Source organism: Strongylocentrotus purpuratus, unplaced genomic scaffold (assembly GCF_000002235.5).
Source record: "Strongylocentrotus purpuratus isolate Spur 01 unplaced genomic scaffold, Spur_5.0 spur5_scaffold_4, whole genome shotgun sequence".
NCBI classification, from domain to species: domain Eukaryota; kingdom Metazoa; phylum Echinodermata; class Echinoidea; order Camarodonta; family Strongylocentrotidae; genus Strongylocentrotus; species Strongylocentrotus purpuratus.
Genome location: NW_022145610.1, coordinates 13,342,299 through 13,360,798, shown reverse-complemented (window position 1 = coordinate 13,360,798; position 18,500 = coordinate 13,342,299). Strand labels below are relative to the sequence as shown.

The 18,500-nt window shown below is 37.0% G+C and overlaps 1 protein-coding gene across 1 annotated transcript; it reads right to left on the bottom strand.

Annotated features, from left to right (window-relative positions):
- Positions 1-3,248: 3,248 nt before the first annotated feature.
- Positions 3,249-10,999, bottom strand: LOC105442363 (egalitarian protein homolog). The gene is made up of 6 exons (XM_011674403.2): positions 10,448-10,999; positions 7,937-8,062; positions 6,743-6,885; positions 6,187-6,267; positions 5,690-5,925; positions 3,249-4,911 (listed from the first exon to the last, which is right to left on the bottom strand). The coding sequence occupies exons 1-6, from the start codon at positions 10,971-10,973 to the stop codon at positions 4,674-4,676; spliced, it is 1,350 nt and encodes a 449-aa protein (XP_011672705.2). The 5' UTR covers positions 10,974-10,999; the 3' UTR covers positions 3,249-4,673.
- Positions 11,000-18,500: the final 7,501 nt, after the last annotated feature.

Sequence of the window (18,500 nt, the reverse complement as noted above, 5' to 3'; positions counted from 1 at the left end):
TAATTTGTTGCATGTATCCTTGTACCTTATACAAATGAGAATCATACGTTTCAGGAGATATGTTAAGGTAAGTGGTTTCTATGTACAGACCTTAACCCATTGCCAACTGGAACCGGGTGGTCGCTGTATTAAGCCTATGGGAACTAGAGAATTCAGTAGTCAACGGGTTAAATGTTGCATCTGATTCTATCTGGATGAAAATCCTCCCCACCCCATCCTCTCTCTTTCTTTCTCTCCGTCTTTCGATCTTTATCTCCCTCTATCTCTCTCTTCTTTGTATCTATTGTTGGCCTTTCGCTTTTCTTTTTACATTGTTTACATTGTTTACATATATACATGTTTATTCATTGTATGAACAGTTTATTTATGATGAAGACATCTGCTTCAGCTGTGCTAGACGACCCATAATATGTATGATTTTATGTGACCATACATGTTGAAAGTTTGTATATGTATGATGAGGTATAATAGACAATCATGAATCAATTAATTATTTGATGGTAATACCGTGACGCAGTAAAGGTATCATGTCCTTCATTTGACCTACCCCCCCCCCCCCCCAGCCCCCTTTTCATTATTTTCATTCTTTCCTCGCCTTACCGACTTCACCTTTTTTTTTTCAATCTCCAGTTCCGGGTTCAGTTTCAGATTGGTATAATTTCGTACAAAAAAGTATAACAATAACAAAAAACACATAGGCATTTACAATCTAGATAAGAAAATTGTTACACCATTTGCTTGTAGTTACTTGTAAATTAAGGACGAATTTAAAAAAAAAGACGATGAGGATATTAAGTTAGGTAAAAGCCGTGGATCCCGTGGTTCGCGGTTCGGATCCAGACTCGGCACAATTGTCCTTTGGTTCTTTGAAATGTACATTTCCCACTCTCCACCCAGAGGGTTATTCACTAACTGGGAACGATATCGCTCCTAAGAGCAATGTAATCTCATTTGGGATCGATTTTAGCTGTTAGTGAATCACCCCAGATATTTAATGGGTAACCGGTATGTGAACGTTAATGTGATTGGATTGGCATATGTGCGCTTGTAAAATAACCCCAGTCCGGAATACTCTCCAGGGAGCAGAGCGTGAGCTTAACCGGGGTAAAAAAATAATTACAATGAAAAACTCTTGAAAACGTAGTACGAAGCGATATACAAATGTGAATACTATCATTGTATAAACGTTAGTGCCTGCAATGGGTAGGCTATGAAAACCCTCAACTTTGAACAACTTTCCACTTGATTTACTATTATTCAATGCAGCATAATAATTATTATAGTATTATGCTATCAAAGATAGTATTATTAATGTTACGCGTGAGCAGTTACACGTCCCGAGTACATAGTTCATCCATGAGTAAGCTAAACAAAAAATACAGAGCTAGTTTACCTGCATTAGTTGATTTTCTCGTGCATCTTGGTTTTTCATAGAACTGTATTTTGACAATCTTTATACCATTAAATTTGATATATGGCAGTCACAAACGAACGACAGGTGGGGAAAACCAAATGCAAAAACCCACTATGGTCAGACGGATGGGTGAAAAAAACAAGCCAGATTAAATTTATAACAAAAGGAACAGGAAGTACTCATCAATTTAGAAAAATAAAAAATGAGGCCAATATTGAAAAATAATATTATACACTCTTCCTTCCAATCATGGAGCTGTTAAAACGGAAGTCTACTACTTATTAAAAGCAGGAAATGAAAGAAACAGGTCAGCGAAGGTTTGAGCAAAAACCGATTAAAAATAATAAAGTTATGAAGTCTTGAAGGTGTGATCAATTAAACACAACACTGTGACGTATCTTGCGAGCTCTTCTCCAATGTGCTCTTTACAGAAAATTTCATTACTTGTCAATTTCTTAGTTATTGATGCTGGAATATATTTGTTTCAAACAGAGGTTGTATAAAAACATAACCCAAATGATAAAAATGGACATACAGTTAAAAATCAAATTATTTATACTCCTCAGTCTCCTTGGAACTTTGATGTTTTTTTTTTTTTTTCGTATTAAACTCAATAATGAAAGTTGGACTGGTTGAATTAGGGCCATTTTTGAATACTTTTGGATGTAAGCTTTAATCAAGGAGATGTAAAAGGAGATGTTAAAACATTACAAAATTTCGTAAGGGTATGATTGATTAGTTGCTAATTGTACATATATATTGAGAAAGTTAATATAAACACTGCTTGTTTAAATATTATAATTAATATTACAGTTTGCCATGTAATAACTCGGCTCCTTCATCTTCTATTCTCCTTTCCTCCTCCCCTCCTCTCGATTATTCCCTCTTCCACTGTCTTATCTCTTCCTAAAAGCCAACCATACATGTTTCTTTTTCTTCATCAGCATATTTCATCTCTTTATGAACCACTTCGTTTGTATTGTTACTTATATAATTTGTTCTTCTTTTTATCGTGTCTTTATGTAATATATAATTTATATCACTATTTTCATGTTTATTCGTTCTTCTATATGTATTGTATTTTTAATGTAGGCCTATGTGCTTTTATTTAGGCATGGAATTTCAGAAATACATCCATTGTCTCCATGCTGCAATACAACAAATGAGAAAATATGCAATCTTTATTAACCAATGGACAAGACATATATGTTTTGTTGGCAATAGGACAATTATATTAACATATTCTTTTACAATTAGTTGATTAATGTCTCAGTATTTCAAATCTAGGAACGGGAATAGCTTTAAAGTATCTTGTATTGTAATTAATTAATTCAATTCACACCAACTGGACATTAGCCCTGTAAATGCAATGTAGGTTTATGCCAATTTTTTTAATAAAATGATACGAAATGAGCATTTCAACATATTTTTTGTCTTTTATTTGTCTTTTTAAACATTTTGTTTATATCTGCAGGTAACTATACATAATTATGATAATTAATCTCAAAAATTCCCAATGCTACCTTTATATCTAACTCATTTCTTACAAACTACTACGATATCAATAAAAACAAGACCTGAATGTTTTTAAGCTCTATAGTTCCGACTTTCAACCAATTTATTGTTTGTAAATGCTACTAAATGACAAAAGGATATTTACTTTTTTCCTAATTTACATGCGTAAAGAATAGATAATACATACAGAATAAATTACACTTTAAACATTACATTTGGCTGTCTATAAATGAAGATATTCTCGGAATGACGTAATGCCTTTTAGCATGACTTGGGAGCAGCCTTTTCTAGATTATGGATTTTTGTTTAAATACCGCAATATATTTTTTATATTATCATATCATGCTTTGGTTGTTTCTCATACAAATTATTGTAATAATGTTTGGTCCAAATCGTCCGATTACGTTTTCAACACGTTGTCATTACTTCAGAAAAAAAAATGAAGATAACTTTTAATGCTTCTTTAAATGCCCCCACTTTGCCACTTTTTTATAACTTACGATTACACAACGTGTATGATATAAATAGATTTAGTATTGCATTTGTATTGGTGTGTTTTAAACGTATTATACTCCAGTTGGTCATGCCTAAGGTTTTTACTTAATTCAACAATACATCAACACAATATATAGATAATACTCAAAATTCATACAATTATCATTTACCTAAGGTATTAGAGCTTCTATTTCCCATAGCTCAATATTTCTAAAGTCCCTCTCCGCGGAACAATCTCCCTCCTGAAGCAAAAATCTGCCCATCACTTAATTATTTTAAACGACGTTATAAAAATCCTTATTTCATGTTTGTATTCGTAATGTGAAATGCGTTCTGACAATTATAGTACCCGAGATAATAGCAGGTGAATGAAATGCTTCATCATCATACACACTTGGGAAGGAAACAGCCATACATTAGAATATATTAACTTGACAAGCGACTTCGCATATAGTACACAACGTTATCAAGAAAATGACGATGCCTGTGTCGTGCTGAGACACTGTAAATCATGCTATTAAAGAATATCTTGCTTTTAATACTCCATACACTTTGGTGGGAAATCTGGTAGATTAATGGGCAAGAATACGAACAAATTCTCAAGATAACTAAAGCTATTATTATGAAAAAAACAAAATACATTTATCGATAGATACGTCAATATAAGCTTTAATTATTTCATTTTGAAATTCACATATTTTATGGAGCCAAAAAATGGCATTAACATGCAGCATAGTGTTGCATGGATAGATAAGAATACGAAAACTATATACACTACAATTTGTTAACGATACATACTTAGGAAAATTACACTACCAGTATATATACCACAGCGTCACATACATGGTTCGTATTTTATTACTATGAGGAAAGTTTCTCCCATTTTATCAAAATCTTAATATACAATTATCATTAGGCAAAACATTATCTGGTTACAATTATACAGATGAAACTTGCTGTTAAAGGGAACTATATTACAGTCTAAGCAATACACATTATCCAATATAATCATTCATTCATTGTTTGGCTAATAAGGATTCACAAAACAAAACATGTATAACAGCACGTCTCCACATATTCAGACAAATTATTCAGCTATAATAATGCATCTCTGCGACTACCACAGAAGCCTATTTTCACGTACATTGCTCAAAACATTGATGTCTAGTGATTTCATCCAACATTTAAGAATGTTGTAGGTCAAAACCAGGCTTCTATCAAATGCTTGGAATTTTTCAAAAACGTCACACTAGTAGCTACAGTCGCTGTAGTCGCTGTGGGGACTGTCGTCGATGGAGTGGCTGTCGTCGATGTCGTCTCCGTTGCTAATTCTCAGGTTTTGAAGAGAGGGACCTTCACGATGGCCTTTGTTAGGGTTTGGTTTGGTTCCTGATGTCATCTGGTACCTCGGTTTACCTCTTTGTTTTCTTTCCATGGCGTTTTTGCAAGACCACGTAAACAGGTCTCGCCAAACCCGTGTCAGCATTCTGCAAAGTCAGTACAATGCAAATACAGTAACGTATTTCTTAGTTGCCACCTCTCCCTAAAGCCCCCCCCCCCCTTATTGTAAGGAAATGTGTGTTAAAGAAAGTATCTAGAAATACCTCTCTACAGTGGTCACGTTATGTGTTTCCCTTGACTAGCCTTAATAGACAGGTTTCACTGTATAAATCACTGTCTCAGCAACTGAAGTATAGATTATCTGGCGATTCGTTTTTTTTTTCATAAAGATTATGTTATATTATGTAATATGTGTCTGATAACTGAAAGCTCTCACACATTGATCTCACGAAAATTCTCCTAGGACAGAAATCCACTAGGATTACCACATCATATATCTACCCACGAACAAATTCACCTTCAGCGATAGTTGTAGCACTGAAGACGTCATAATATTGGTTGTTTCTACTAAATGAAAACATACAATTTATTGTTCTACTCCTGTCGTGTGCAATTTTTTTCAAAAGAAAAATGTTTGTTTGTATTTCGCTATGTTATAATGAGAAGTCACTGATAAAGCAGCAATGTAATAGTAATGATGAATAAATCGATATAAAAGAGAGTGCTATAAAACAAATCGTAAAATTCGAGTTTAGAAATGAAAATCAACACGCGTCGTCCTGGAACATAGCAACCAGCATATGTTTTATTAAAGAGGAAAAATATCATGAATTTCAAACCACATGTTGTTGTCCCAAATGAGATGGGGAATGATGAATTCCAATGTGTTTGCCAAGTGACCAAGTAATTTATGTTTTAACGTACCCCTTGAGTTTCAGGTAAACAGTGGGAACCAAACACAATGTATCAGATGCAGCGTAGTAGATCATCTCTTCTGTTAATGGTCGAATCTCCCAGAAATCTTCCGTCTCAATCATCTTCTTCTTGAAGTCATCATCCTTGTGAGAAGCGGCCTCTCCAAGGAGCTCACAAAGAGCTTTGTAGCCGATTTGGTAGGGATGGTTCCTGTTCAGTTGCTCCATTATTGTGAACATCGCAATCTTGAGGATAATATAACAAATACATATTTGTTTACCAGTTCTTGTTTTGCTATACTGTCACATCAAATTAATATGTTTTAATTTTCACAATGGGATAACAATGAGCTGCAGCGTGGATACGGCACGTTACGAAATTTTCGATCATAAAATTGTTGTATTATCAAATAAAATGTATCATCTGAACGACTGAATGAATGAAATTCATTATAAAATCATGGATGAAAACAGTTTTAATTGGATATGATAGGGATGTTTGCTTACCGACGTATCAAACACGTTCTTGAGTTTTACACCGAACCCATGATACAGAGAATATGTGTCACTTTTACAAGCATGGATCACCTGAAATAAATGATACACACTAAGTTTCATGCAAGGAACATCAAATAGGGTGATAAGGGTTTAGTACAATGTAGGTTACGTATCACAACATCAATTAACAAACAACATTAACACTATTCACATTGAACTATTAACCAGGTTTATTTTTGCTAGATGTTAGATATTGCATAATCCATGATTTCTGTTTGAACCATGGAAAATATGATAATTGTCTACATTTTAGAGACTTCGCATTGTATGAGGATATAAAGTCTATGTGCAATATACTAAAGGCAAGAGGGAAGTGGGACGATATACATGAATAATCATGAGGGTTTTACCACTGAGGCAAAAAGTCTTGTTTTTAAGACTGTATTTGGACTGATAACCATCCTGAAAATTAGGCATTGCTGCGGGACCGCTATTTCCATAAATTCAAAGTAATAAATCATTCCATTACAATCAAGTTGTTAATCTTATCGTCACACAAGTCTACCTTCAGGATGCTGTCATGTTCTAGTATCTTCTTGAGACTCGAGTTTCCTTTGAGAAGCTGAGGGTTCTTGAAGGCGTCAAAGAGGAATGCTTTCCCGTCCCACGTTGAGATCTGAACAAGAGTCAGGCATCCCTTCGCTCTTCCTGCACACAACATATCGAGATATGGGGAGCGTTCCACAAAGATCTGAAGTCGAACTTAACTCTAAGTTGGACTTATTTAAACAATAATGGAAACCCGTCAGCATTTTCAAAAATATTTTGTAAAAGTTATTTTAAAAGGCATCAAATGTTGATTTATGAAAAGTCTAAACTTTTGTTTTTGAATATATTTTATCTTAAGGCTACAAATGGCTCTCCATAATGTTAAAGTCCAACTTAGAGTTAAGTTCGACTAAGGATCTTTGTGAAACACCCTCATGAACTTCCAAACGTCAAAGGTTCATAAATGTATAATGCTTGAGGTAGGGAGGTTTTTTCACTTGACTCTTAATCCTAACGTTAAGGGTTCGAATCCTACCTCGCACTAACGTCTTTTGGCAAGATATTGATCTACATTTTGCCATTCGCCATCCAGGTGTAAATAGGTACCTTAAAATTGCAGAGGTACCTTGAAATTGCAGCGCCTTCAGGAAGAACAGCATTGTTGCATATGCTTCCCTGGGCAAACTTTAATTACTATTATTATCATCATTATTATTATTATTATTATTATTAATGTTTTCATTATCATTATTATAATACAACAAGTCATGTGATATTATAAGGAGTCATTTCTATTGCGTTACTACCTGCGCCAATCAAAATCGTGAAATCAATACACAAGTTAATTACGCATAATTGGTAAAGTGATTGCAATTTTAAACAATTCATAACAGTCTTATTTTTATATCCGATTTCGTCCACACTTTTACCAGTCTGCCTTTCTGATTTTCGGCTTTCTTTTATCAATTTAAGAGTTGTTTGCTCTTAAGGTCGATCTGCCCTCTAACCATATTGCTCAAAGCAATGATTGCGATCAGATAGCATTCACTTTTTTTACAATATCACTATCACTGTCAAAGACCAAGCCAGTCGCTGACTCAGCGCTACGGCAATAAAATGATGCGCAGTGTGTTTAACGAGCAACTTTTGTCCAAGTCAAACTTCTCTTTCTCAAAATATCCCGAATTAGGACCTGCATCAATACTCTTACCTAGCTTTACACCTTCACAATCGAGTCCGATGACCACAGTCTCTCTTCTAGACTGGTCAAGGATCGGATCAAGAATTCGTTTACAGTCTTCCAACGAATCGATGATCTTGGTTTGACTGACCACATCTACAGGGAATGAAATTATAAGTTTTGCATGAACACTAACTATAAAATTAGTAGTAGAAATATATAAAAGTGAAATCGATAGGAAAAGCCAAGACAAAAATTAAACGTGAAATCTCATCATCATACAGGAGAGGGCCAATCATTAGAAAGGTATATCCTAATGATCCCCCACCCCCTGATAAATTAAGCATCAAATTACCTCATTGAACTCATTCCTCTTTTAGGGATGATGTCACTCCAATCCAATAACAAATCATATACTGACAAACATGCAGGCACGTACATTTTTCCCTGTCTTGCGACATTAGTTTAGTTATGGTATTGATCTCTTAAGAGAGATAACATTATTTGGCAATACCCATTGTTATGATTATGTTCCAGCGTATTGAATAGAGAGCTAGAGGTCTTTGTAATTCATCATCGCACGCTGACGGCTATTTTTGTAATAATGACAAAGCCTTATGTGACAAATCATGTTTGTGGGTGTTCGGAAGATTTGAATGAACTGCTGCCATAAAATGTGAACTTTATTCATGCTATAATTGATGTCTCTTTTTGGTGGAGATGGGGTAACAGACTCGTTATGCCTAAATGCACGTCGGAGAATAAAAACCTAATAGCAACTGTAGTCGTTTTCATTGAATAAGATGAATGCAATTTTAGTTCATAATCTCTATTAATGTCTTGAAAATTAGCCAGCTAATATCGGGCCTTCAATATAGACATCACAAACTATGATCTCTCAAAAAATAGCAATCTATTATCGCTCAAAAAAATATATTTTATGAAAAAATTATATTGATTGATAAGAAATTATATCAATTACTTAAATATATAGAAAACTAGGCAGAACTTGACATTGAATTTGTCACGGAGACGAATTAGGTGATCTGCCGGTTTGATCGAGACATAAATTCTACCCTTAACTCATTTAAAGTGCCTATGAACAAGCAACAAAATAACACGTCGTTCATAAAGATAAAGTACTTATTATTTATTATACAAATATGTCGGATCGTACAGAGCAGCAAGAAAAGCGATGTTGACGGTCAAGAATCTTAAGGAGAAAATATGCAGATGAGAATCGTACGAGAGGTAGAGTATCGATGGAGTAAAGAACCAAGAGGCATTCACCGAAACTGACCATAAGACCGAAAGGCTAGACTGCAAGTTGGGTGGGTAGGTGATACGAATAACAAGTAAAAGGACTTTGATAAAAATCTCAGCCTACATTCATGTAACACGTACAAGTAGAAGCCATAATGGCAGATTGTGCAGTTTTCACCTTAAATTGGAATTTTGACCACGATCCCGTCTTCTGATCAAAAATTGAATCGCTGTATATTTGTATTAAGTGTCAGCTACAACAAAACAAAATATCGGAGACATCAAAATAGGGATAGACGAGATATATTAAAAACAACAACGGCAAATATTACCTAATCAAATTCAATTCAATTGTTTTCGTTTTTCATCAAAGTATTCTTTTCTGAAAGCGTGATAAATGCAATCGCATCTCCAATTCATACCTTATCAGAAGATGAACGTTAAATTAGGGGGTCCCTAGCCATTCTGAAGAGTTATAGCGGATTCAAATAGATGCTTATTTTTTGACCACTTTTAGTAATTTTTGCATATGCGCGCGTGCATCAATGTTAAGGTTTTACGAACGTCTATGAGCTAAATGTAGGTTAAAAATGGCCTAAAAGGATTTAAAATTGCTAAAATAGTATCAGCAACATATAATGAATTAATATATTCAGTGCGGACGGCACACGCAAAAGTGCGAGCGCTTTCGTCCGCGTGCTGAAATGTTTTGAATGTTAAAAAAAGGTCTGAAACGTGTGGTAAATGGGTCCAATAAGCATTTTGACAAAATAAAGTTTGACTCACGCATACGCGTCCGCCAGGACGCATGGACGGACATGGGTGTAGGGTGTAACCAACATAATACAATGACGTCAAGTTTTTGCACAGCAATTATCATTAAGAATTGACAATGTATGATAGGAATATGGACATAAAGGACATTAACAAAATGGCGCCTAGATGACGTCGCGCATTAGTCATTAATACAAAAAATTACTTCGTTAGGATCAATAATCATGCATATGGCACATGTTGTGAAAATTGTATTGTTATTGACAATGCCATTCGTGAGATATGAAGCGAACAAAATCCATACCAACAGAAAGAAAAAGAAGAAAGAAAGATTGATATCATAATGATACGTGTAATAATATGAACGTTTACAGCTTATGATAAATAAATCAGCATGTTATTACGTTTTATAAACTTATTAAAGATATAGAAATAAAGCACCGGGCTTTTGTATAAAGATAAATATTCCTATTGTAGAAACAATAAACACAAATTACCAGTTACCTTGGAAATCAACAGGATCGCCAGCAGAAGATGCAGCAGCAGTCTGCCTTCTTGTCCCTGTAGTGCTAGGAAATTGTATCCCAAGGGCTTTCTGGGTAATAGCTGAATTGAAAACGTCATCGCTGAACCCGCAACAGCGCTTCACGACTCTTGATGAAATCGTGAAATATTGAGGGGAGTTGACGATGAATTTTTCCAGATCTTCTTCTGTCGCTAAATAACTGCCGATCTTAGGGATTTTCTTGACTTTGAAATGTGATTTTACGAGAGGAAGCAGCTTTTGTAGGCTTATGTTATTAAGCCTGTGTGTGATATGCAGTAGCGCCGAGATGATCCGGCCGACTGCCTCATGTGGCACACCACTGAAGATGTCGGTGTCTGAAAAATACCTCTCGGGAACGTTGAACGGACTTACTTGCGGCGCTGGTTCGATGTCTCTCCTGAAAAATGTCACTTCCCATTGACAATATTTCTTCACCGTCTTACGATATTCTTGAGGAACCTTTGACAGGATCTCCTTATTCATTGGAATAACCCGAATCTTAAGCCAATCATCGATTTCCAGAATGACACGGAGATCGGCAATGTACGAACCCATGATATGTACAGTAGAAGACGTAGCGAGGCGAGCATTCCCAGGCTGACCTGATATCGAAATATTCGCATAATTTTTGGTGATTTTCACAATGCGACCAGATAATTCGCCGGGTAATTCGTTTCTCTCTGCCATATTACTTTCTTCTCAAAGTTCCACAGTTGGAATGAAAAGTTGGAACGCACCGAAGCCATATTTATAGCTCTAGCTGTGGCTCGTTTCGTCAAGTGGGGAATCCTAGCTAGTCCTCAGCCTGGACTGTTTTTTGTGTCGAGCACCCATTCAGCCTAGAACACACCCTCAACGCTGAACCGGATACAGACCTTGCCTCTCATAGACAGTTCCTCCTTTTTTTGGGGGGGGGGGGGGGCGGTCGCTGATGATCGGAGACAGTGCGTGCGCTGTGTGCCCACTCGTGAAAAGGAGGAGGACATAGATGATTGAAGAATAACAAATGTTTATTTTAGAAAATAATAAAATGGAATTTTAGAAAATAATGTTATTTAAGCATCAGTTTAGCACATGATTAGAACACTGACGGAAATCCTTTTTTATTCTAGGGAGGGGGAATTGTGACGATCGCTGATGTTTTCTATTTTGTATACTATAGATCCATTTGATTTCTTCTTTGATTTACTGATGTTCCATGGATATAAATGTTTGTATATTTGTATTATGTTTATGTTGAATGCAAAAATGTTATTGGATCAATACAAACTAGTCAAATATTGAAAAATAACAAATCCATACAAACGGACCGAATCTGGACTAGGGGATTCCCCGGATACAATTGTTTGGAAGTGATGAATGAGATGATAGTTTACCTTTTCAGACGCTATGCCTTGATTTTCGTCAGTGCTCAAGAGAATTCTCAAGTATTATTTATGTTCGATGTATATCATGCTGTCTGAAATATCAGACTTCTTACGCCTTATATTTGTGTATATAATTATCTCAATATGTTAAAAACCATGAAATCATCATCGAAATCATTCAAGTTCTATGAGTTACTTGAAGACCGGAAAAGTAGGCTACTCAGTGGATGTACGCAAGCGCGGAAAGTAGAGTGTTTTCTTGCAACCACTGCTCTCAACGCCAAAACTAGAACAATAGTAGCAATATAGAGAAGCAATATTTCTCTACTACTTACTTTGTAGTGAAAAGGTCAACCTTTTTTCTGTAATCAGAGACGATGCGGTGTTATCGCAGGATATCTGCATCCATTGTTATACAGGCACAAAGAAAGAAGCGTTTTTCATCCGTTTCTGTTTATCCTGATCTTTATGATTTTCTTTCAACTGGCATACAATGTGATATACTAAAATTTATCATTTAGTTGTATCAGTTACCTCCCACCCTATCCGTTATCAAATAGTTACATCTGTTCAATATAAACAGATCTAAAAGAGCCAATTGCTGGGGAATACCAAGTGGAAATTCCATAATTTCAATAAAAGAATTAAAAAAATAACGTCAATGTCACGTAGTTGATTGAACAACATTCTGAAATGGTATAATATTAATAGCAGTCACATTTGTAAAGCATTTAACGGTGCGTTTCCTGTGCTTTATATCGTAATTATTATAACCTCAGTCATTGATTTCAATTGCTCATCCCCAAATGATCAATATAAAATGAAATGAGACGGAACAAGCAAATTTAAGTAAAATCAAACTAACTATCTAACTAGGGAGGTGATAGGACCGGAAGGAGTGGAATCAAGCCATTCTCCTTTGACCCCACGCTCCAAGCCGCCGAAAAGTGTTTACCAGGTGGTTAGAAAAAAGAGCGCATGCAATATCAGGATTTATAATTCCATCAGAAAATGGTATCCCAGCAAATGTTCGCTGTCCCTTTCGATGATTTCTCATCAATTGTTGAATGTGTAATGAGAAGAAAAAGCGAACAAAACTTGTGTAATTTCGTCCTATTTATCAAACTGCAAAAATACCACCCCCAAAAAGAAAAAACACGGATTAGCAAACTTAAAATTATCGAAGATTGTAAATCATGGATTAAATGACGGGACATTGAAACATGCGAAAATAAGCACATTATCCTCAGATATTGAGTTTTTGTCAGGATCTAGTTTTTCTTTTACCAACTCTGGCACACACATTATATGAAGGATGGAGTACTAAATGTGAAAAATTGTTTGATGCACTATTCCCAATACAATCCCCATATAAAGTTCATAATTTAATTAAAAAATTGTCGGTAATCTAATATTTGTAATAAATGTGAAACTGGTGCCTGGCCTCCAAAATTCCCCGCAGTGGAAGATTGGCTCGGAGCATGGGACTTCAAAACCAAGTGGAATGTTACACATCCCATTGTTACGCTTTAGAACTCACGCATGCGCTTGAATAAATTACAAGAGTTTCCACCCCTTCCTATCACCTCCCTGATCTAACCAAATAACACACAACCAAACACGGAAGCGCCACGTTTTCAATCATACCGCATGTATTTGATACAGTTTTAGAAGGTTAATAGTGCATGTAGACAATAAGGAGAATTGTAACCTTTTTCACAAGACAAAGTCCATGTTCATAAGATCTAAAAGAGCCAATTGCCTGGGTAATACCACATGGAAATTCCATGAGTTGTATAATAATAATGACGTCAATGTCACGTAGTTGATTGAACAACATTCTTAGATGGTATAATATTAATAATAATAGCAGTCACATTTGTTAAAGCAATAACGCTGCGTTTCCGGTGCTTTACATTATAATATTATGACCTCAGTCATTGGATTCAGTTGGTAATCCCGAAATGATAATACACACGCCCCCCTGCTTGGGGAGTATTCGGGCCATGTACCACTTCACAAGCGTACACATGTCAATCAGGTACCATTTATCACCTCAGCGAAGACTGGAAAATGTCGATAATTGACTTGCTAACGGAGACATTAGTGCCGTGCCAGGGCTCGAACCCACGACCTACGTATTTCCATGTTTAAACCACTTGACTACGACACCTGTGGTTTACTTTCGCTATGAGAACACATTCATCGACAGACTGCCTACGAAAGGACGCCGTCTTACATAGTTGGGGGGGGGGGGGGGGGTGGTGCATCCGAGCCGTGAAGCTTACACATTACCACTCATATACTATAGCGTGCTTTTCCACATCTCTTTATTTTAATTGTTATTTAAGGGATTCTAAATAGAACAGTAAACAAAATTCCGTTCACTTTTCCTCCAAAATTTCACCATAATGTTTATTATATGTTTTCAGTGCAATCATCACATCAGCCACTGAACCAAGTAGTTTAGGTTCAATTTACACAATCAAATCATTCGCTCCCCTCACGCTCAAATCAATCGAAATTACTTTACAACGGTAAATAAAAGAAGCAAAAATAGAAAAGATTTATTTTAAAAAATTATTTCAACAAATTAAAATATACATAATACTAATCAAATCAATTGTTAGCAAGCAAATACACAGGGAGGGTTGGGGGTTAAACATCCCCCTTAATGTTTCTGTCCCCCCCCCCCACCCCCCCCCCCCCAAAAAAAAAAAAAAAAAAAAAAAATAAAACGAAGTATGGACGGGAGTATGGACGAAGTATGGAATGAGAGGCCCAGAAAAGAAAAGAAAGAGAGAGAGAGAAAGGAAGTTTTCTGAACTCTTTGATGATTTCACATTTGAAAAACTGTGCAACATTTGTATTTGTTTTTTATCCAAGTAATCTTATGAAGCGTGATCTTGCGTGTATTATATTTTTGAATTAATTACTATATCCATACACTTGATGTTTTGTTCAACGGTGCGTGGCTAACTAATTTGATCGAGTGAGAAATACGCATTTTAACCAGGAGTCTGTACAATGTAGGTATTGGTGCTAATGCATTTGTATGCAAATGTCCTCATTCCATTGTGTTTTAAATTCCTCCTACATATTATTATTTTTCATAGAACTTAAGGTCCATGCAGCCCGCCCCCCGCCCCCTCACTCCGTGGTCGGAGGGATCGCATGCGTGTTCCCAAAATCTCCGGTAAAAGGATACCTTTTCGCGTGACAAAGTCCGGCCCGACATTTACTTTTACACTGGAGATAGGGGGTGCTTTCAAAAAGAGGGAACATGCATACGCGTACCCCTAAATAACACTTCTCTTTTCTTTTTCTTTTTTTTTTTTTTTTTTTTTTTTTGGGGGGGGGGGGGGGGTCAGCATAAAGCGATGTCGACCGTTTTATGAGCAAAATGTGTTTCCTTATTTCATCCGCAGTTCTCCAAACCTGGAGGAATTCAAGAAAAAGAAGATGGCGGTTATGGCTCATAAAGAAGACCAATGGTACATCAAAATGGAAAGTAGTAAATGCACGGTCAAACAGTGGATTGTTAAATAAACTGTCAAAACAAACCAGGCACGCTTTATGCATTGAGTATCTCTAACGATATTTTATCTTAGTAGGGACTTTTAGATTTACACGATGAGAACGTGGACCACCATGTGTGGTATCCTTTTAAGGTAATGTGACGTCTTTTTAAGGCACTGCCGGGCACGGCCCAGTGCCTTAACACAATGTCACACGCGGCAGTCCATGCTCTCGTCGTGTAAATCTAAAAGGCTCTATTATTGCATCGAAGTATCAACGTTGTTTTGCTCTATACCCAAATTGTTATTTACCACTATGTTAAGATATATTTTACCATTAACCCATGTATGACTGTAGATTTGTTACATCATCAAACCGATCAAATTTGATACCCTTCCAAAATACAAAGTACCGAAAACCTATTCCAAATCATGATAGTTTTCACGTTTGTTTTTCTTCAAAGAGCTCCTAGAGATCCCGTATATAGCGCCAGCTATGGCACTTTTTAGACAAATATTTACAGAGCAACGATGGACGCCCAGTAATGTGAAGGAATTACTGCAAACAAAAATTTGCCAACTGATATTACGCAAATATCGTGCGCTAATTTAAGGTGACATTCATGGCGATGGGTTTAAATGATATCGGCTTCTTCAGATGTACAAATGCTGGTAGTGGCACTGGCACAAAGTATGAGCTGATTATATCTACGATCTACGCATGCACAATTTCCATAATTATGAAGAATATGCCTGAAGAATCAAATAGCACAACTCCTCGCAGAAAATCAACGGGAAGCTAAGGTAGTCGCGGCCAGCGCCAGCACCGGTGGAGATGCAAGTTGTTAAACCGAGGCCGAACAATAAATCCCTTGCATTTAAGAAATCCAGTCCAACCGCTGACAAAGCATCGAATGTCAAATAGAAAACACAATGGAATAGAAATGAAAGAAGTACAAAAGATGAAAAAAAATGGTGGGAGAAGGAGACATCTCAAAAGCAAGACCAAGTGGATAATTATTGAGAGTGCCTAGGACACATTTGCTCTACGGCTACAATACGGCACACAGGGGGCCAGGGAGGAACCAAAGTGCGCCAAAACTCTTTTATTGGTGATTTTTTTTTTCCAATTTTTTTTCTTGCCCAGTTGAAAGATGATATATCGAAGAATACCTCAGTAAAATATTTAATTCCGGTATACACAATAAAGGTATAAATGTACTCCTTCAAACAAAAAAATCTTAAATATTCACAGTTTTAGTGCAAAAGTGACTTATTTTATAAATCTTTCGATTTAACATGAAGTTTTAAAGTTATTGATATGAAATTTATCTTACATACTCCTGATAGTTCATTTTACCGCATTAATGGGTTATATTATAAAGTAATTCACTGAAACATGAACTAACTATCAATGTTTTTTTTTTATAAAACCACAGGAAATGTTTGAATTTCCAGGGAGTTCCGCTTTCATTTTATTACCAACATTTTTTTCTGATGTCTAAGCTTTAAGGTAATACCAGATTTGGCTGCCCGATTCTGCCCGTTATTATGTTAGAGCCGATTTTTCTTGCAACATTGCCCCCAAAAATGTGTTTATTTTGGTCCGCGGCTGAATCATGAAGGATTCGCGGTCATAAATGACGGCGCGTGGGGGCGTTTGACACTTGTTCTGACCGAGTTTTGCCAACCCGGTTTGAGTTGGACACAATATTGCGACTACCGCTTGTTGGACAAGCACAAAACAAAAGAATATACGCCATGTTGTGACCCAGTGAAGCCAAATTGGCCAAAATCTGTATATAGATGGTTGTGGTTCTGACACCGCGGACCAAAATAAGCACATTTTTCGGGGCAATTTGGCAAGGAAAATGGCTCTAACATAATAACGGGCAGAATCGAGCCGCCAAATCTGGTATCAACTTCAGCTTAGACATCAATTTGACCAACAAAGGGGGGGGGGGGGGAGAGGGGTTTCCGCCAAAATACACACATTTAAACAAAATTAAAGGGGGGTTAACCCCCCCCCCCCGCTTACGCGCCTGCTCTAGGGCGTATAGTCTGCAAGCACAGACCCTAATTTGACACTAATTTTTATCAAAAAATCACTGTACCTTGAGAGAAGCCTAGCCCAGCTACCTACTGGTTGTGTCAAGCAGCTACAGTACATGGCCTATGGTAGTCTTACAGTGCAGACTCACTTTTACGACTGACCAGGGTTTGTGCTTGCAGACTATAGGGCGTATCCCTATCTTTACAGGCCGTACGGGTCGCCGTGGGATTATAACGCGGAGTTATAACTTTTTTATTTCTAGGTTCGCTGTAGCGATTAGACACGCCGTAGCCATGCCGTAGAGCGATTCCACGGCGACCACATGTCGGACGTACGGTGGCCTTGCTTTATATATACTCCAGAGGTGAAGTGGTAGCATCAGTCTGGCTGCACGATCGCCGTATGGTTTCCCTTAAGCCGCCTTGCGGGTACCTTGCGGCTACCTTGCGTCTGCCTTAGTAATACACCAGTTTACAGTTGTGTGCGCCATTTTAAACAAAGCCAATGACCTAGAGGTCATGTATTTATGCGTAAATTAGGATTGCGCCCATGCAAATTTCATTAATATCACTGCCCTACGCGCTGCGTTGTGCGCGCACATCATCATTTGCATGTGCGCAATCTTAATTTACGCATAAATACCAGAGGTCAGAGGTTATTGGCCCCCTTCCGAGGCCAATGACCCGAGGTCAACTGTCTGCGCATGCGCACTGATACAACTGTAAACTGGTGTATTGTCAAAAAGCTACAGCCACCGCAGGGTCGTCCTAAGGCGACCCTGCGTCATCACTCCTAAGGCCGTACGGCAGCCGCAGATTTTCTGTCTCCACAAATTCAAAATACGACCGCTATACTGTATGTGACCGTGGGAATGCTGCGGCAGTCCTATAATTGCTATTGGCCGTAGATATTTCATACCGCACGGCCACCGCGGCAAATGTGACCTAGGCATTATCCGGGTGGTGGATGTCCAGGGGGAAGGTGTCCTAGAACCGAGTAGGCATTGAGACAAGCAGACAGACGTGCTGTCAAAGACGAGATGAGGAGTTATCAATAATGTTATTTTTATTTT